Genomic DNA, 22,214 nt, shown 5'->3' with positions numbered 1-22,214 from the left:
ATATATATATATATATATATATATATATATATATATATATATATATATATATTAGTGATGGAATGATTCCAATATTTTTTCTGAATCTGATACAATTACTGATTCTGTACTAAATTCTCAATTTTGATACAATTACCGATTCCGATTTTTTTATAAATCTCTAAATATTTAAGTATAAAATGGTTATTTTGTCTAGATTACCTTAAAAACAGATGTTAAATGCACATATATTTTCTCAAACGTAAAAACATTTGTGGGAGGGGTGATCTATAGATTTTAATTTTACTGGAAGTTTAAATCAATAATATATTTTACTAGCAAAAGTAACCGTCGTTGACTGGGTTCAAAAACAGCCTACAGAAAATGGACTCTGATTTATGAAAGTATGATAGGTTATGAAAAGGAAGGGTTGTAAAGAGATAGCTTCGAATTTGAGGGTATCAAAACCAAAGCAAAATATGATGAAAGTAAAAATAAAATAGATAAACCCCATAATTTATTATACCATACCTGTTCACACTGAAACACTTATCACAATATTCTGTGGATCTATATTAAAAAACCTTGTTAAAATTTGTGACATATTTCCATTTTATGGAGGTCATGCGCGAATGAACACCCTATAATTTTATTATACCATATTTCTTCAAACTGAAACATAATGATCAAAGTATACTTATGCAGATAGATATAAAAAGTCCTTATTAAAGCTTGTGCTTATTTCCATTCTATGGAGGCTAGGCGCGAACGCAGACCCCACAATTTTATTATACCATCCCTATTTAAGTTAAAACATACTTATCAAAGTATTATTATGTACATCTATATCAAAAACACTTGTAAATGTTTTATTTTTATTTTAAAATTTTTTATTTCCATACTTTGTGGACCATGTGCGTACGCAGACTCCACAATTTTAATGAATCATCATTATGCCAAATCAAACATACCCATTCCTGTGTCTCGATACATCTTCTATCGTTATATGTAATCAGTTTCCTATAATAGTCAACCATATAGGAGCCTATTCATGACCAGACACACACACAGACGTTCAGCTTTATATTATAGATGTTATTAAAATTGTTCTCTTCAACTGTATGTATGTGTAAGCAAAAACAAACAGTGTGCTAAAAAAGATCAAGTCAGCCTATTTGATGTATCTATGGGCCTTGAATTCGGCAAAGATGACTGACTTGATGGGTCTCTATATTTTGTATAACCTAACATCGAAGTCGAAAATATTGTGTAATATGGCCGTCATGTTTAGTTACAATTCAAACCTCTCTTGGAGCCTAATGCCATCTGGCACTGTCAAAAAAGAAAGAAAGAAACAAAAATAAATCCGACCCGGCTTTTCTTTCTTTTTTAACACAAGTCGTTTATTACTATTTTTTTCTCCGCGTCTCGACACCAGCTTAAAAGTCTCTCACTTCTGCTCCACTACATGCCGGCTGTAGACAGCCATTTCTTATGCGTCCATCTTTTTTAATCGCACGCTTTCTTCTCTTGCACACTTTCTAATTTGCATATGCACATTTTTTGGCTACTGCTGCTACTGCTAATCTCTTCATAAGCCATCTTTCACTACTGCCGATATTTTCCAATGCACTATGTTAAAATTGGACTTTATAGAGATGATGGACTCATTGTTATAAAAGATTCTAACGGCCCAAAATAAGAAATTAACTTCTTATGTTTAAAAAAAAATGAACAAAAAAGATAATACGAACCTAATTTATATAAATCTAATTTTCAATCACCCGAAATCCATAATAAAACATATCCACAAATCAGGCAGCTAAATCCCACCCCCACACAGTAGAGATCCCTAGATGTAAAAGATCTTTCTACTCCAGTAGTTTCTTCCCCAGAACCCATAGACTCTGGAATTCCATTCCAGGTCGCTGCTTCCCTAACTGTACTGACATGCAGAAGTTCAAGTGTAACGTTAACCGACATCTTGCTGCCCAAATACCAACATAGTGCCCCAGCAGTTGCTGCCCCTGATAGTAGCCCTCTACACCAAAGTGGCAATGTGCCTTGTTTGGGGTGAAAATGTAATTAAAAAAAAAAAAAAAAAAAAAATCAATCAGCAAAATGATTAGTAATAATTCTTCTAACATAAACATTTTTAACTCCAACAAAAATCTCTTTAAATGATAGTGGATATAAAAGCACACAACTGGAATATATCCAGCCTAGATCTTGTACTATAACATAAAAAAAATTATATGGCATACACCCCTTTCAATTTAATGGTCAAAACCAATTTAGGAAAAAAAAATTCTGAATCTCATCAAGTTACATTTCAACCTTGATAATATTCTACATGAAATCTTCAATAAAAATACAGTAAAAATGAGCTATAGTTGTAGTGACAATCTGGAAAAAATAATTGAAACCACAATAAGAAAATTTTGAATAATATCAATGGATTGAACACAAATAAATTAAGTAAATCATGTAGTTGTATGAATAAATTTGAATGCCCACTCAAAGGAAATTGTTTAGTAACATCTATAGTATAGAAAGCCACAATATTCACCAAAGAAAACCCAGATATTAATAAATATTATATTGGCATAGCTGACAACACTTTCAAGGAAAGAATCACCAGTCGCAAATGTTCTTTCGAGAATCCTAACTATAAAAGAAAAACATCACTTTCTATACACTATAACTAGCAGGCTGCTCAGCATTGTCCAGTCATAAAATATGCATTAATATTATATTTTAATTTATATGGAAACTGAGACATGTGAATGCAAGAATTATGTTTTTCTAAACAGTTCACTCCTTATAAGTAAAAAAGAAAAAAGAAAATACTCAGGCTGAGATCGAAACCAAAATGTAAAAACAGTAAGCCAATCACGATAACCATTAGGCCAGCTTGACACGTCAGTAAAAAATGTTTTTAAACCTACTTATTTTTAACATTATTAATCTGTCATGTGAACCATTCATGCATGTGCATTTGTGGAACAGTTTGCAAACAGATAAAAAGCTAACAATCCCCACATACCAATTTTTCAATTTTGACCTCTTAGAAGCCCCATTTTCCGGATTAAAACTAATTAAAAAGTTTTTCATATATCTGAATATCCTATATACTAAATTTCCAATCCATAGAAAAAATCCGTTGAGTATATAGATTAAGAAGTGTCTTAACACACACAGTCTCCCTTTTATAGATATACAGATGAGTTGGTTGAGCAAAATTTAACACAAATTGTAAAGTGGAATATCCTGAAGAAAGCTAGAACTTGCTCATCTTTAAACTCACCCAGCTATTTATGTCTTGATGAGAAATTATATATTACGAGATTTAAGGATAGGGATAACCTACTCAATCAAAAGCATGAAACCTCTATTAATTGTAGACATAATAAAACACATCTCCCCAGCAACCTAAATACTACCCTATAAACTAAAAATAATTGAAAAACCTAAGAACATACCATGCTACTCCTTTTAGTTTTAATCTTCTTTTTATATTATTATTAGCTACATATCTTACATTATTATATTCTTAATCTGTAATAGCTTACAGTTTTGAATAATACCTTTATCTATTTACCTCTTTTATCTTGTATTCCCAATTGATTGCCTCATTTGCTTGGTATCCACATGTCTGTATATACATATATATATATGGATATATATGCATACCTTTATGCACATGTGCGTATATGTGTATTCCTTTCAATGCCTCTCTAATACCTGTTAATATATTTATATACATATTATTTGAAATTAGAAAACTCAGATGGCAGTGGAGGTTCAGGACGACTGGAAACAATGCTGAGATAAATGGAGAGCATATACAGTACCTGGAATCCCAAAGGGTCACCTGATCTGGTACTAGGCTCAACGTTGCTTTACTTTGATTATATATATATATATATATATATATATATATATATATATGATGATGATTGCAACGTCTTGTCAGACAAGTGCCATTCCCTCAGTCACTGAACATCCATGTGTCCGAAGGTGACTCTTCAGTCTTGCCAGCGACTTGCACACCCTCAAACAGACATGATCTGATGACCGTCATTGGTTTGGATGAAACCAACAGCAACGGACCTTGTATCATTGTGCTCTTTCATGTGATTATATATGTATATGACTGTGGCTCAGAGGCTAAGGAATGAGGGTGGTGAGTTGTATGTTTTGGTTTTGATTCTAGCTGATGGCAGTCAAGTCATATATATTATTTTAGTTTTGATCTCACTACTATATATTAGGTACAATATAATAATCGATAAAGAATTAGCTCTATAATAATAAATACGAAATTTGCATGAATTAAAATATCATTTTTAAGCATATTTTATGACCGGGCAATGCCGGGCGGCATTCTAGTATGTATATCAAATCTCATTCACTATTTATATTTTCTACAATGACATGCACTCAAAAAGTAATCAAACAACGAGAGTATTGATTTACAATTTTTCCCTTTTATTGCATTGTAAACACTTGGATATTTTCTAGTGTCAATTACTGTGTAACATAGTTATTAGATTTTTGACCTTTGAAACTTTCTAAGTTGTCTCAATAATCGCATAATCATCATGTTGGTGTGTCAGACTGAAACTTTTACCTGGTTGACAAATCGTTATCTCACTTGGGAGATTACAAAATATGGTTGATGAAATCATGCAGAAAACATTTCCATTGGTCTAACAAGCACCAGGGAACTGTTCTCATTGGTCCAGCAATCATTCGAGAAGCGTTTGCATTGGTTCAAAACTTGTTTGTGAAGCGATTTAATTGGTTCAACTATTACTTGAGAAGTATTCACATTGGTTCAACAATCGCTTAGGAAGTGTTATCATTGGTTCGATGATCATTTGGGAAGTGTTATCATTGGTTTGATAATCGTTTGGAAAGTGTTCTCATTCGTTCAACAATCGTTTGGAAAGTGTTTTCATTGGTTCGATAATCGCTTTAGGAAGTGTTCTCTTTAGTCCAAGGATTGTGGAGTAGAGAAAAGATCCCCTTTCCCACTCTGTTGCAATGTCTGTTTTTACCAAAGTAGAAAAAAATGCTCTAAACAGATGTGGCAGCAATATTCCATCTTAGAACGACGTATCCAACATCCATACAGATAAAGGATTTCGTCAGGAGTCAGGTACTTTCTGGAGTCATAGAATGATCCCACCATTTTTCCAGCAACCTTGGCAACAGATTTGATGTAAGACTTCCATTTCAGATCCAGAATGAAAGTTAGTCCTTGGAGCTTATCAAAGTAAGAGGCTTCCTTAAGAAGAGAGCTATTCACTTTAATGGGTGCAAAAAAAGGATCTGAGCATTGATGATGAAAGGAGAGAACCTTGTTTTTATAGGTGTTAAAATTAACCAACCATTTTTTTCCTCACTGCACCATGTGCTCCAGGTTAGAAGAGAGAGAGAGAGAGAGAGAGAGAGAGAGAGAGAGAGAGAGAGAGAGAGAATCGACTGGTTAATGTGAGGAGAGATGGAGTAAATGATATAATTCTTTTAGGCCATTTGTAATTATGAAAGTTTGAGTTTCATAACTAAATGCATATAGGAATTATATTTAGACTGGACTAATGTGAGGAGAAAGAGAGGAAAAATTATAGGTTATCAAGGCCATCCATAACACTAAAAGTTAAAATCTAACTGTTGATCGCCTTGAAGGGTCAGTAATAATCATAACAAACACAGTGATATAATTAACAAAAGTATGTTTCAAAAAGTATGCGTTTGATTCTGTGACCATAACTACTAACAATAAATACCACAATGCTTAGTCATAACTGAATTTACTGTGTCTCGGTAAGGCCATTCATTTCCAAAATAGGTAGATCAACTTAACACTATAACACTAATTTAAAATAAAAAAAATTAAAAAATTTTATTTAAAGAATTTTATTGTATTTTCTCTTACAGGAAATTCCAGGTGTGATTAGGTCTGGGAACATTGACCGTCTGGAAGAAATCATGGAAGCCAAGGATTTTGACATTAATACCACTTGGGTAGGAATTCTTTTACCAAAAACTTAGTGCATGGTAATAAAAAATACAGATGAGTAATTATTGCTGGGAAAAAATTTGGTCTGAGATTTGTATGTGAGCAGCAGTTTAAAAATGGAGGGAAAAAGGGAAGGAAAAAAGGAAAAGAAAAGAATCAAGCAGAACGAGAAGACAGACCTTACTAGTGGGACCTGTGGAAATTCCACAGCAGACTCTTTCATATGTAATATATTGATGTTGGCATTCTGTAGATGTTCAGTGTATATGGAGACTCTCTGATATTATTGTAGTTCTTTTGTTAAAACTGCAATCAAAGCTAGCAGGGATGCCTGGCATAGCTCGGTCGTAAAATATGCTTAAATATGATATTTTAATTTATGCAGATTTCATACATATTATTATAGAGTCAATTTTCCATTGATTCTTATATTTTATAAAGTTGTGATTTCAAAAATAAAAAAAATATATTCATATGACTTGGGTGCATCAGCTTGAATTGAAACCGAAACCAAAACTTATGAAGAATTCTTGGTAAAATTATTTATAAAAAGAATACATAACTTGAGTTCCTTCAGCTATAATCGAAACTGAAACCAAAACTTATGAAGAATTCTGAGTAAAATTATTTATTACAAGAAATAGAAGGTCATAACAATTAAATGACAGTCACTCGGAAGAAAAAAGATGTAAGTGTGACACACAAAATAACAGACATGCTATCGTATTAATATATAGATTGGGAGGGGAGAAGAAGAAGGCTGATGATGATGATGATGATGATGAGGAAGAGAAATAATAGTAATAAGAGAAATTGTTTGAATTATTCGGTCTACTATCTTATCTTGGTTGATATTTTCACAACATTTCAGTCGATATAACCTCTGACCATGTTCAGACATATCTTTTTGAACTTGTGAATCTTTATGTCAAATTTGGGTAGCCTATCTTTTTTGAACTTTGCCCTTTATTTAATCCAAGGAGGTAGATTATTCTTATTCCCTTAGCCATAACTGAGTAGAAGTTTATGTCATTCTTAATTATTATCACCCATAGTAAAGATTGAAACCTCAACTCTGAGAAAACTGTCATGTAGAATTAATTACTAATCAATGCTTTTACACAACAGATCCATATAGACTGTTCCAAACTTTTTGGTATAATTAAAAGGGGTTGATTACAAAAAATTGGAAGGTTCTATTTATAGACAGGAGTTATAGGAATTGACCAATCAAATGAAATAACGCTCTGCTATCAACCAATCAGAAGCCGGAATCACTCCATAAAACATGCTGGATCTTTTAGAATTTCTGCACATAATTTTTTGTCCACACAAGAAGGAATTTGCTCTTCACTTGCAAACTTTTCTAATTCAAGACTTCTACGAATTGGCTATCCAACGAGAAACTCTATTCTTTGTCAGCAAGCTTTTACATTCCAGAGTTTCTCTGGATTGATATTACCATTTTTTTAGAACAACATTTCTCTTTTCTAAAACTAAAACGTCTTTCAACTTAAAATTCTAGTGTCAATTTGGGGAGACATAACCCTTGTGTTGTCTACATGTACATTATTACTACTATTAAGAAAGACTCCATCCATAATCATAGGTTTTTAATTTCTTTTCTTTTTTTTCTTAATTTCGGAGAATGCCTGTATTTTCCCCCTTTTCGCCTTAAACATGTTTCGCAACCCTTAACAAAAATATTGTTTTTGGTTTTATAGGTTGCTTTCCAGAGACAATCTGTTTTAATAAAAAAAACAAGCACACTATTCAAAAAAAAACAAAAACAAAAACAAAAAAAAAAAAACAAATTGGAAAAAAGGTGAACAAGGAAGATGAAATCACTTTAAAGATGATAATGAGAGAACCCCTTCACCTAATCATCTTTCTTAAACATAAATATAGATACCTTTATACCAATATACAATATAAATATAACATATAAATAATAGATACCTTTATACCAATATACAAGGGGAACAATAAATTTGTCACTCTAAAGAAAACAACACTACAGCTTTATTTTAAAACTTTTATTGAAAAAAAAAATCAAATCATGGAACTTGATTATGTAGTAGAGCTGACATCTATTCAATGTAGCCACCTTCAGCCTCAGTCACCGCCTCGATACGAGTCCAGAATTGGAAGCATGCCTTTTTCACAAGTGCCGACGGATGGCAGCAATCAGGCTGGCTTTGATGTTGTGGGAGGTCATGTTGGTGATGTTCTTGACATATGACTAAACCGAAACATAGATTCCATGAACAGAGCTTCTTTCTCAGAACTGCACGCCTATGGAACTCTCTTCTATTAGTCTGTTTTCCAGCTGACTACAATTTAGTTGTCTTCAAGTCCAATGTAAACAAATTCTTATTGAACCGTCCCATTGAATAATCCAATTTACGAAATTTCTACTACTAACGATTACTAAGAAATTATCCATTGACTACTGTACACTCAATAACCCTTATCCTCGAGTAGCCTCCAGGCCTTGATAAGTGGCGACCCCTTTGTAAAAAAAAAAATTCAGGTTGGGAGAAGAGGGTGGGGCCAGTGAGAGAAGGGTACAAAGTTGTAGCACTCCTTCTGAAGCCAAGTCTGGATCTAGTGGGCCGGCATCAAGTCCTGCTGCCACACTCATGGTCTCCAGCAGCCACCTGATTGCACTAGGGGATCACCACACTCTTCAACACATCCAGGTACACTTTGGTGTTGACTTTCAAGCCGATTTCAAAGATGTGAGGTGGCATGATGTGGCCCTCACTTGAAACTACACCAAAGACCATAACCGTGGTCGGAAACTTTGTTTTCATCACCCTGGGCACGCCCCTGTTATTAGTGGCAATCCAGTGATGCATTTTGAGGGTGCTGGCAATGGTCCTGTTGTCATAACTTGGATCAGTAGAGAGCATGAGTTGTACAGTGGCGCATCTCCGATCACTTTCATACATGATAGAAGGCTCTTATTGCTCTTGGGATTTGTACACAACTGGCAAACTAGTAGATGATCAAAGAAAGAAAACCGGTTTTCATCAAACAGAAATGGAATCATGTCATCTTTTTTATGACGACAATTTTATCGTTCCACCCTGTATAAATCAACTTATTGAAGATTTCCTGTTTGAATGTAACAGGTACATTTCTACATAGCTTACTTGCCATAGATATATTCTCATAAGACTCTAAAGATTATATAGAAATATATACAGATGCAAATTCTTTTTCATGAGTTCAGTTGTTTCTATAATCATCCCATAAATTATAGGAGCAACTAGACTCATGAAAAAGATATTCAAAAACTATGTGGCAAATATACTCGGTGAACCAAGTGCAAGAGAGATTCAAACAATTGCACTTAAAGGAATGGTTAGAATCTTAAAAAGATCTCTCGGTTGAATATATGAGATAGCAGGTGAATGTTTGGCATCCGATAGGATGACCCAATTCCTACCTATACACCAAACTGATAAGAAAATTAAAAAAAAAAAAAGTAAAAGAAAGAGATGCAAAAATTTCTATTTTCAAACTTTAAATCTTTCAATTTTTGTGCTAATCAGCAAACATATAGCTAGGCTATATAACATTCCGGTACTTATGCACTTATTGAACCATGCTGAAATAATAACGTAATTATTTAGAAAGCTATTCTTAACATAGGGAGATGAGGGTGTTTTGTAACTATTCTGTACTTTCATCTAATAATTTTATAAAAAAAAAGATATCGTAAAACTTTAATTTAATTTTAAAATACAGTTTTAAAAATAACACGGTTCAATAAGTGCATAAGCACCAATATTCCTTTTGCTAACCGTTTTCCTCTGATAAAAAAAGACAAATTTTTAAAACTTCATGAAATAAGAAAAAAATCTTGTATTCTTTGTGTGTGGTAACAATAAATGTTGTAAATCATAAATCGCAAAATTTAACTCCCTCCATAAGTCATGAGACTAATGGAGTGCGTATGGGCGCATGTGAGAAAATCAGCAGCAGCCGAAAGGTAACTGGCTGGCAAAAATATTAGCAGAAGCAGCTGTTAGCTATTGCAAATTAGCAAGTGTGCTTGAGCTTATGTCACAAGAAAAAGACAAAAGATACATTACGCAATCGTAAAGAGAAACGGGTTGCACACTTGCCGGACGTGTGAATATGAGGGCGCGAAAGCAGTGGCTAACAGTCGGCGTCAGGTAGCGGGGACAAAGACTTTTAAAAGATAATGAAATGCGTTGTTTTAGAAGAACCACAGATAAATGCATTTCATTTGCACTTAAAATTCTGAGTCGGATTTTTATTTCTTTCCTATTTATTTCTTTGCTCCTTTTGCGACGGAGTACCAGACAATGGGCGGGTCTGAGAGGATTGAAATGCAACAACACAATTAAAAAGTAATGACCATATTACAGGACGATTCCAATTTTTTTTCCCGATTCCGATACAATTACCGATTCCAATTTCGATTCATTTTAAATTTCTAAATATAGAATTGTTTTCTTTGGAGTGTGTGTGTGTGGGGGGGTGGGGGGTCGGATTACTGTAAAAACCCATGAAATATTACATATATTTTTGCAAACATAAAATTGCACTTGTTGAAGTTATCCATGAATTTTAGTTTTACTGATAATTTAAAATCAATTTATACTTTCATCATTAAGACGAGTCATGGAAAACTTAGTTCTAAACAAAAATGAACAAAAGACGCATAAATATTTCTGATATTTGCAGCAGCCTTGTTAATGTCCTCACTGTATTTGTTCCAGTTCATGTTTTCTGTGAATGTTAAGCTGAGGAGTTTAAAGGATGAGCTCTCAAGTAGGGTTTTATTAATTACTAGCGGGGGTACCCGGCATTGCCCGGGTGTTTGGAGGCGTGTGTGCTGTTAAATAAAAAAGAAACCGGAGGGGGGGTAGGATCGAACCGAAGGGGGGTAGGATCGAACCCAAAGCCCTGAGGCGAAGTTTGAAAATAAAATCGGCCAGCCAGAATGAGTTACTGAAAGATGTTTGAATTTATTTAAGTAAGAACCAAATTGACAGGTGCGCGCATGGAAGTCGTAGAGCATTACGATGACGACGACGTAAGCAATAGCTATTCAGCAAATAAGGTCAAGACCAGGTTTGTTTGTTATAAGCGAAGTAAAAAAAGAAAACGAACGTTAAAACTTAAGGGGGGGGTAATCAAAACATCGAAAAAAACACAAAAAAACTAACATAAGGTAAACGAACAATGTTAAATGTAAAAATCGAAAAAACAAAAAAGAAAACAGAAAAACAAACACGTGAAAAATGGCTTAAGTAAGCCTGTTTCGATATTAAAATTTAAAAAATCGGTGGGTATCCGGGTGTTTTTGGGTGTGTGGTCGGGGGTGGATAAGCGAAGTAAAAAAAAAAACAGAAAAGCGAACGTTACGTGAAAAATGGCTTAAATAACACTGGTTCAATATTTAAATTTAAAAAATCGAAAAAAAAAAGACATCTCACACCACGATTCAAACCCAAAATGTTTAGATAACAAACCAACGCGCTAACCAACTGAGCTAACACGACGTACATGAAATTTAGCCAGTTTTTCAACTATTAAACTAAATCAGGTTATGACGTCACCTGATGCATGCGTAGAACCGGTTGTCATCACGAGGGGACGTTTTTTTTTAACCCCCCCCCCCCCTGTCGAAAATTGTTGATTTCGGGGTGAAAAAAATGAATGTTTTTGTAAAATGTTTCAATATTTTTCGAGCGAAGGATGGAGCTTCAATATGATATCGAGTTTGTGAATTTCTGTTGCGTCTGTTGAAAGTTTTTAGTGGACACGCAAACACACATACAAACATACATACATACACACATTTTCGCGTTTATATATATAGATGGCTAATTCCAATTCCAATACCTCAAAAAGTTCTGATTTTTTTCGATTCCCTATTCTGATTTTAATTAATCATCATTATACTAATATATATATATATATATATATATATATATATATATATATATATCTATATATATATATATATATATATATATTCTATCTATATATATAAAAGCGAAAATGTATGTATGTATGTATGTATGTACGCTTTTCCTTGATGTCCACAAAAGTCTTCTTTCAGAGAAGCGCTCGCTCGCTTCACAACTTCTTAAAACATTTTATATCATCTATAAGTTGTAATATCTCACACTTAACCACGGAGCTCGCCTGTCTATTTAATTTTATTGACTTTCAAACGTTAATTATTCCACATTTCCCGCATCGGCACGCGTTACATTCGGTTTTCGGTATAAACAAAAAGCGAAACTCGACTATAATCACTGGCCGAAAGCCAGTGGTCTCTAGAGAGCTAAGTAACGTTTGGTCAATGTCGACTTCGTCATATCAGACGGTAGCTTTCATTTCGAGACAAGACGCTCCCCCTAATAAACAGGGAGCGGGTTTTTAAAAACAGACAAACCAATTTATTCACCTCATTAAAAACTGTCCCGCACAAAATGCTAACTGCTGAATACCTATCGCCGTCATGTCAATCAAAAACGCGTACCTGTTTTTTTTTCACACTTTATTATTTTCCAACTGCGCATTGTCAAGGCTTCGTTTTTTTTTTTTCACGGGCACCTGTTTTTCTTCGGGTTTTTTTCACACACACCTACAAACACCCGGGCAACGCCAGGTACCCCTCGCTAGTATATATATAAAAGCGAAAATGTGTGTGTGTATGTATGTATGTATGTATGTTTGGTGAGGAGGGCGGCTAGTCTCCCTGGAGGATTAAAAACAAGACCTTTCAAAGGGCGAATGAACTCTTTTTCTGGGTCAACGGCCAACTAGCACCGTGTATATTTGTGTGTGTATATGTATATGTGTATTGGGGTGGAGAGGGCTCCCGTAAGCCGTGGGGAAGGCAACCTTTCTAGGAGAAGCAAATCTTTGATTTAAAAAACCATAAAGCGGGAGACCAGTACCCGCATTAAGCTGGTCTGCAGTTTAATTTGTTGCTGGCTATCTTGCTCTTGCTTGTTGCTGGATCTCAACATTTTGAACCGAGAGAGAGACTTAGCTGTCGTACAAAGCTAAGACTCTGTAACATCATCTTTGTATAGATACTCCCTCAGGCATTTGGGCTCATGGATTTTAAATGTCTGAGGGAGTGGCACTCGTCTGACAAGATGTTGCAATCATCATGTATGTTTGTATGTCTCGCAAAAACTTTTGACACGGGTCATGGATTTTCACGAAATTGATATCATTTTAAAGCTCGATCTTTCGCTCGACAAATATCGAAAAATTGGCCAAAAACATTAATTCCTTCACCCTAAATCATCAGTTTTCTACAGGGAGGGGTCAGCAAAATCCGTCCTCTCATGACAAGTTCACTTCTATGCATGCGCAAATGACGTCGGAACATGATTTAGTTTAAATATTAAAAAAACCGACCTAATTTTGTCAACGTCGTCTTAGCTCAGTTCATTAGAGCGTGGCCTCATTATCTAAAGGTTTTGGGTTCGAATCGTGGTGTGAGATGTCTTTTTTTTTTCAATTTTTAAAGGTTTAATATTGAAACAGGGTTATTTAAGCAATTTTTCACGTTTATGTTTTTTTTTGTTTTTAATTTTCAGCTTTTTTAAAGAAGTTTTAGCGTTGGTTTTTCTGTTTTTTTCCATCACATTCGCTTTTCTTTTTTGTTTTTGTTTTTCCGATTTTTACATTTAACATCGTTCGTTTGCCTTATGTTAGTTTTTTTTGTGCTTTTTTCGATTTTTTAAAGTTTTAACATTTATTTTATATAAAATATTAAATAATTTACTATTTAATATTTAAAAATATTTACTTCGGTTATTCTTATGTTTTGATTAACACCCTGCCCGAGCACATACACCTCTAAACACCCTGGCAATGCCGGGTACCCCTCCCCCACAAGTCTATTTATAATAAAAGGCAAAATGTGTGTGACCATTTCATGTATGGCTTTTTTCACCAATGCTCCCGGGGTGGTTACTATCACTTAGAACTGTTTATGTACCCCCTAGATAATAATACCTAGGATTTGGGAACGCGGGTCGCCTCTAGATTTATTTATGTCGATTTTTACAAAATTATTGCTATTTCAGACTGTCTTGTGTTCGTTCAGCTTTTTCGTATGAAAAACGAAACTAATTCAAAGCTACTGTTCCCTGCAATCACACCGGGAAACGTCCAGAAGCAATCAGCTTTGATCAATGTGGGGCCAAACTCCTTATATCAGACAATTGCTATTCAATCTAGACAATGGGGAGCTGGTTTCCCCCTCCCCAACGTCTTGGGGAATTGGGTAAATAAACCCAAATGCTGCCCCGCAGCAAAAGTCAACTGCGCAACTTCTATTTGACCTCATTAATGAGGGCAAATAGAAACAGCAGAGTTAACTTTTATTGCGGCCACGTATCAATTCTGTTTTTAATACTTCAATAAATAAATTCAAACATGTTTCTGTTAGTATGTCGCGGTGGCCCAGTGGTTAACGTTGCACATTTTTTTTCACACTTTAATTTCCAACTTTGCCTCAAGGGTTTGGGTTCAATCCTCATACTTACCCTACCAAAACTTTTTTTTTTATTTTACCCACCCCTTCGGAGTTTTGATTTACCCAAAACCACACACACCTCCAAACACCCGAGCAACGCCAGGTACCTCCACCCCCACCCCCACCCCTGCTAGTCTATTATATAAAAGGCAAAATGGACGCGAGCGTTTGTGTATGTCCACAAAAGGCTTTTTTCGTCGAGCTTCTAACGTCAGTTTCATTTCGGGACAAGCTTCCTTATACTTCCTAGATCGTAATATCTCTGATTTACAAACAGACATCATCTCTATCTTTATTTTGATCGAATTTTAAAAAATTCCTGGTTTCCAGTGTTTGTTTGTCTTTCTCGTATAAATAAAACGAAACTAATTAAAGCAAAGTCATCTGCCGGGCCTTCCTGGCCGGGACGTCTTGAAGGCAATTAGTTTTGATCAATGTGGGGAAACCCTTCATATGAGACAACTGCTATTCATTTGGACACTGCCAGAGTCCCCCCTTTTTGTGGGGAGCTGGGTTTCCCCAACATTGTGGGGAAACAAATAAATAAAACGTCAGAAAGCGGGAAGCTTAACTGGCCTGCAGCCAGATTTTTCTGCGCCTGCGTGATTCTTAACTTAATCACCAACTCATTCATTTCGCTATCTGCTATGGCATAATGGCTAGCGAGAAAGACCCCTCTCTCTTCTTTTTTTATCACTCGGGCAAAAGTCAATTACCAACTCCTTTTTTCCCCTTCTTTTCTTCCTTCACGGTACCGGTTCCAGCCTATTTTTTTAACACCTACAAACACCCGGGCAACACCGGGTACCCGTGCCAGTATATATATATATATATATATATATATATATATATAACAGATCGAAAAACTATTTTTCTATCTAATACAAAATTAAATAAATTCTATGCAAAAAAAAAAAACAACTGTTATTCAACTTGAAGATTTTGAAGATTCTGGTTTAATATTTAACTCAATGAATTTATGTTTTTCATTTCAGTTTCAAGAAAACCTCCTGATGATTGCCATTCGAGCTGGTCAAACGGAAATGGCCGAATTCCTTATTGATAATGGAATTAATTACAACTTCACAAGAAAAGTCTTGGTCAGTTGAATGTTCGTACCATTTGTACAAGCTTGAATCAACCATTTTTATTGTTGCGTATAGCCTGAGTAGGGTTTTGTTGGTGTACCAAATTGAGGATAGGTCCTCGAAAATAAGTCTGATGATCTAAATCAATGGTTCTCAACGGGGGGGGGGTTCTTCACTGGGGGAGGGAAAAGGTTCAGAGTTCAACCCTTATCCCTGAGTGGCTTCCGGGCCTTGATAAGTGGTGATCACTGTGTAAAAAAAAAAAAAAAAAAAGGAAGGGATATACACTACAAATTAACAGACTCAAACTTGATCCAAGGCCACAAAAACACTACTGAAAAGTCATGTTGGATTTTATCTTCACTAAGGTTTGTATTAAATGCTTTTATGTTAATATTAGTTATCATTGTTAGGATATGAATGCTCATTCCGAGTCAGCCATGTTTTTTTTAAAGGATGGGGAAATATCATACGGATACATGATGGAATAGTTCAAGGGCATAAAAAAGGATAGAACCACTGGCCTAGGTCATTCTTGAGTACACAATAACCTTGCTTCTGTTGGGCTGAAGCATGGTTCTTGTGCAGTTCACTCACCCTCACAGGCTTTATCTTCTCCATTTAAGAAAGTGTTAGTTTATTGCTAATCGTCTGAAAGACCCCCATCAGGGAACGTCGACAGGGCTGCTCAAGTATTTTTTATGGATCAGAATGCTCTGCCTTTTGTGCACTTGCTTTTCAATCCTCACCTTCCGACCTTGTATCGCATCTTCCCATGATAGGAAAAGAGTAAATACTTGCCTTTTTCTTTGTTTCTGAAACTTTTTGATTTGAGGTCTTTGATCTTATTTTTAAATTACCAAAAATATATACAAAGCATAACGTTTTTGAGGAAAGATATTTTTTCATGAATAAGCAAAAATATAATAAATAGATCTAAGAATTCTCCTTAGGCAAGAGCAAAATCCAAGTTATCCTCGAGGGCATACATTCAAAGAACATGATATTAATGTGGGAGTACCTGAGGGGGGGGGGGGCGATCCTTGAATCTTTTTTATTCCCGGTATTCATAAACAACTTCTATAATAAAATTGTTTTTGAGATAGTGATGACAAAATGCTTTATAATAGTCATGATCAATAGATATTTTTTAAATATGTCCTTTTAAGCAAAAACAATATTACTTAATTGTTGTGTCGAAAATAGTAATGTATCCAAAAATTATGAAAATTTATTGAGTAGAAAGTTATTTATAGTTAAAAGTAATTTTTACAAAAATTGGGTAAAATTGCATTTTTCTTAGATGCTATAAAGTAGACGATGAAGAGTTCACACACAGGTGATATAATTCAGAAGGCATGATTAGATTACACATTTCTAAACTATTTGATGAATTTTCGTAATTTTTTGGATATATTACTATTTTCGGCATGATAATTAAATAAGTTAATATTGTTTTTGATTAAAATGACATATTTAAAAAAAAATCGATCTGCAAGTCTATCTTAACAAGCAGCGAAAAAAACGAATATATATACGTACCTAAAGTGATAACAGAAACCTTAGAAAACAACCTCCAGTTTGTAGTGGAATGGTGTGTAAATTAATGCAAACATTTAATGCTACTAAGACTAAGCTTCTTTCCTTTAACAATTACAAGAAACCGATAATTATGACAAATGACACCCTTCTACCTGAGAGCCCATATTTCAAACTCCTCAGTTTAACATTCACAGGCAACATGAGTTGGAACAAGTACATTGAAGACATTGCCAAGGCTGCTTCAAATAAGGTGGGTTCTATCTACTGTGCTAGAAAATGACTCCCGCTTGAGTGTATCCTTTATCTCTACAAAGTCACCATTCACCCATGCATGAGGTACTGTCGCCACATCTAAGCTGCTGCATCTACCATTAGTCTCTCCTTCTTAGACAGGGGCCAAAAAAGAGTATCCAACCAAATAGGTCCCGCACTATCAACCCAGCTCCAATCTCTGTCCCATCGCCACAATGTTGCATCCTTGTGTCTGTTTTACAAGTACTTTAATGGAATGTGTTCTGACAAACGCATTGCAACTGTACTCACTCAACATACATACACATGGCAAACCCATTTAGCTGTAAAATCTCCATAGAAGTTCCGAGATGCCGGGTAACCTTATACACTAATAGTTTCTTCCCTCGGACTGCTAGCCTTTGGAATTCTCTCCCTGTTTCTTGCTTCCTACTCTACTAACGTGCAGAAGTTTAAGTGTAATGTGAACATACATCTTGCTGCTCAACTCCCTACATATTGTCCCTGTAGATATGATCCTAAATGGTAGCCCCTTACATCCAAGTAGCACTGCACATAGTTTGGTGTGAACAAGAATAAAAACAAAAGTTTTGGAGTAAAAATAATAAAATGTTTTCGTAAGCGAGTGCTGAAAGAAAAAGGCGCAGAAGACACACAATACTCAGATAATGACAATATATGTATTAAATTATTAGATTAAACGATAATAAAGAAAAGTCCTTTAAAAACTGATTATGTTTGCGACTTTAGAAATTCAACTATAAAGTTCTTTTACATCCGAGAAACAAACGGACCTCTGAATGTTCAGAGTAGGATAGTCACATTCAAAGCAAGGAGGAAGGTTTCTTACTTGATGACTGGACCGCTTTTTGGCGCTTGGCGCTTCACATTAAAAAAAAAGAGGGAGAATAAAGGATTTTTGCGTCCAGCCCGACAAATAAGGTGTCTAATGATTGGGCAAAGAGAATCGCCTTGACCAATCAGACAGGCTTTTTTTTTTTTCGTTTTTTTTTTTTTTTTTTTTTTTTTTTAAAGTATAGTGGTGGGCTAAAAGAGAATTATTTTAAGGGTGAAAAAATAGTAAACTCATTTTTTTTTTTTTTTTTTTAGCTTCAGGGAACTAAATTTTTCCATTAATTTCTCTAGATATTTCCAAAGTGTTGCTGTGTAATCATACAAATAACATAAAGCACTTTTTTTTAATTGTCAACATGGAGGTAAAAGGTAAAATTTGACAAAAAACAAAACAAAACAAAAACAACAAAAACAAACAAACCATGCAATGAAACAACAAACGAAAAACACAAAAACCAACACTTCAGGCTGCATGACAGTGTAAGGGAGATAATTTAATGATAAATTTTCTGAGTTATTTCCCTTGAATTTCAAGCCAGACTTCCTTTTCATTGCAAACACAAGAATACAAAAAGGTCAGTCGTACATCAAGAAGCTCAACAACTTCCGGGACAGCGGGGAAGATCAAATTCAGATCACCCCAGTAATATACCTTATTCCTAACTATACCAGACTAGTAGAATACTTATCCCAGGACAGGTAAAATCAATTCCCCTAACAAAACAGTTTGGCTCCTGTTTATCACCCCATTTTGAAGATTAAAAAGGAGATATAATGATGCTTAACCGTATGACTAGAATCCTTATTCCAATATTTGATCAAAATCCATTACATGATTTTGGATAGAACGACTAACATCATAGAAAGACCACCTGGGAAAAATGGACGCATTATCCTAACCAAAAATGGGACAAACATCGAATCAACATCAAAGATTGATACAAATAAGATGAGAGTCTCAACCCCAGAGTTAAGAGAAATCACGATCAACTGATAAACCACCTCCCACAGAAATGGTGATGCCAGAAGTGTCATCATTATTTGGGAAACCAAAGATTGTAATTGTAAACTTCAACAGTCGTAGTAGTCAATGAGGATACGCCAAAAAATAATGCGGATGAAAAATGCAGTGGAAACATGGGCCCAAACCATTCAGCTTGATCTGATCTGCAATGCAAAGTAACTAAAGTCCTTCAAGAATGGAGGATAGAAAGCAAGGAGCAATACCAATATTGTGTTTGCCCGTCAGAACATCACCAGAGTAAGCAAGAAGATGATGTTGGAGCCAATGACTAAATCACCTCCCTCAGCCCATTGGCATCATAGTTAATGTTACAATCACCCCAGCTTCATTCCGAAGATTCGGCTTTATGAAAGCGTACCGGCTTGGCTTCCAAAAGTCCATCTTCGAGTGGATCTTTAAAATCTATAAAACTGTAGCAGTTATAAACAAAAGAAAAGAGATGAAGTATGGAAGAAGGACTACAGCCAACTTCACTAAAAAAAAAAGGACAGATTTCGATTGACACCAGTTTAACCTTCACCTTGGCACGTTCAAGTGTTACAATTATGAATAGAATAAAGATTTATCTTGCGAATCAATTTACGTATAGAAAAAATAAAGAAACAAAAAAAAACAGATAAATCTCTTAGTCAAATAGTTACCCCCCCCATCCCGAGTAATGAGTTATATAAAAGCGCTCGATAATGTTAGAGGATTAAACATTTGATGTTGTTGAAAAGTGTTGAAAAGTGTCCTTTTTTCCCCTAGAAATATGTAATTTTGAGTAAAGTATATATACACAAGCGGCAAAAAGAAAGTCCGCACGTAATTTTTTTCAAAAACTGCAAATTTAAGCTAAATTTAATGTAACTGTTTAAACAAACTATACCTCATTTGATTCGCCTTTTATTCTCCTATAATTTTACCTGTTCATATTTGACTTTTAATTGAAATATTCTAGTGTTCACATCAATTTATAAAAAATAACTTCAAATTGAGGAGGCAAAAACAAAGTCTGCACAATGGAAAATTGTTATTTAAATGTAACTTTAGGACATTAATGCAACACAAATACAACAGGAACACAATGAACTAGTTAATATTTAGTAGCATAGCCCTTCTGCAATTTGACAACCTGCAATCTTTTGGCAATTCCTTGAATTAAACTGCAGCAATACTTCGGGGAAAGGGCATCTCATTTTTCTTTAATTTTTGTCCAAAGTTGAAATTTTATCATTGCGTAGATGTTGCTTGATGTAATGCCATATATTTTCGATAGGATTGAGGTCTGGAGATTGTGCAAGCCTATCCTAACACGAAATATCATGCTCTTCCAGGAACCTTTTGACATTGCCAGCTGTGTGGATGGGAGCATTATCCTGCATGAAGATGGAATTATCATCCAAATTCCGACCAAAGTACGGTAGAAAATGCTCAGTCAACATATTAATGTATTTGGTCGAATTAATTCGACCTTGCAAGCGAACTATAGGCCCTGGACCATTGGTACTAATAATGCCCCACACCAAAACTGAACCTTCACCACCTTGCAGCGTTGAAACTGAGCACCTAGGATTAAATTCTTCGTCTTTCCTCCGACGGACGTACTGCCTACCATCATTGCCTAGCCTATTGAACTTGCTTTTGACCAGTATGAAGAGTCATGATCTTTATTGCATCTGACAAAGTCCAGACAGCTTGCGTCTTGCAATATATTCTCGCAAATTAAATTCTGTTAATCTGTTCTTGACTGCAGAAAGAGAGCACTTTTTAACAAGATTGCAGTTGTTGGATTTGGGGGCCATTTCAAATCTGTTTCTTTGGCTGCGGATCTTGATAGCATTGTCTTCCCTGTTAGAAGACTAGATTTAGGGGCATCATTTTTTTTTTTTTTTACAAAGGCATCACCACATTATCAAGGCCCAGAGGCCACTCAAGGATAAGGGTTAAAGAGTGTACAGTAGAAATTGGTCAATATAGTAATCATTAGTAATGAAAATTTGGTAAATTTAATAACTTATATGGAACGGCTCATCAAGAACTTATTTACTTTAGACTTGAACACAACCATATTGTAGTCAGCCGGAAAGCAGGAAAACAGAAGACAATTCCACAGGCGTGCAGTTCTAAGAAAGAAGCTTTGTTCATGGAATCTACGTTTAGGTTTAGGCACAGATAAAGAGTGGGGGAAATTATTGATAGTGTTTACAGCTAGACGAGTGTTTCTTGTGAAAGTTTGGCGAGGGGGGACCATAGATTGAAGCTCAGTTGAACACTTTCCATGAAAATAACGATACATCAGAGACAAACTCGCAACATCTCTTCTGTGAGATAGAGGTTGCAAGGAGGAGAAAAGGACATCTCCCACGAGGCCACGAAGTCTATTTTGAACTCTATCAAGGCAGGACAAGTCCTTTCTAGCAGCTCCTGCCCAGATGTGGCAACAGTATTCCATCCTTGGACGTACCTGGCTCTTATATAGGTAGAGAATAGCATCAGCAGTGAGATATCTACTGGATCGATAGAAAGATCCCACCATTTTTCCAGCGGCCTTGGCAACAGATTTGATATACGTGTTCCATTTAAGATCAGGAGTAATGGTCAAGCCCAGAAGCATCATGAACACTGCTGGTGTTTTGGTGCTTTTGCACAGTCTTTCGTACCGTTTTCTCATCACATTTCAATCTGTGACCGATTTCTCGATTGGATAAATCAGAAAGGTGGAGATTAATGAGCTCCTGACGATCACTAAGACAAAGTCATGGCATATGGACTAAATGTTACGTTGTATAACCTGGAACAACAACAATTACGATTAGAGATTCTTTATTGCTTGTTGGTGGATATTTTAAACTGATTTAGGGGCGATGATTTAAGCTGGTTTTAAGCGAATTTGTTGCTGTGGACTTTCTTTTT

General features: G+C 35.2%; 1 protein-coding gene across 1 annotated transcript in view; it reads left to right on the top strand.

Annotated features, from left to right (window-relative positions):
• LOC145252758 (uncharacterized) overlaps positions 1 to 22,214 on the top strand; it is a 37,414-nt gene that overhangs the window by 9,612 nt on the left and 5,588 nt on the right. Inside the window, exons 3-4 of the mRNA XM_080112641.1 lie at positions 5,926 to 6,012; positions 15,554 to 15,658. Of these exons, the coding sequence (XP_079968767.1) occupies positions 5,926 to 6,012; positions 15,554 to 15,658 (192 nt within the window). The remainder of the gene's footprint in view (positions 1 to 5,925; positions 6,013 to 15,553; positions 15,659 to 22,214) is intronic.

This window comes from Euprymna scolopes, chromosome 29 (assembly GCF_053919585.1).
Source record: "Euprymna scolopes isolate OS-2025 chromosome 29, ASM5391958v1, whole genome shotgun sequence".
Taxonomy (NCBI): Eukaryota; Metazoa; Mollusca; class Cephalopoda; order Sepiida; family Sepiolidae; genus Euprymna; species Euprymna scolopes.
The sequence above is the reverse complement of the archived record's forward strand: the minus strand, read 5'-3'. Positions and strand labels throughout refer to the sequence as shown.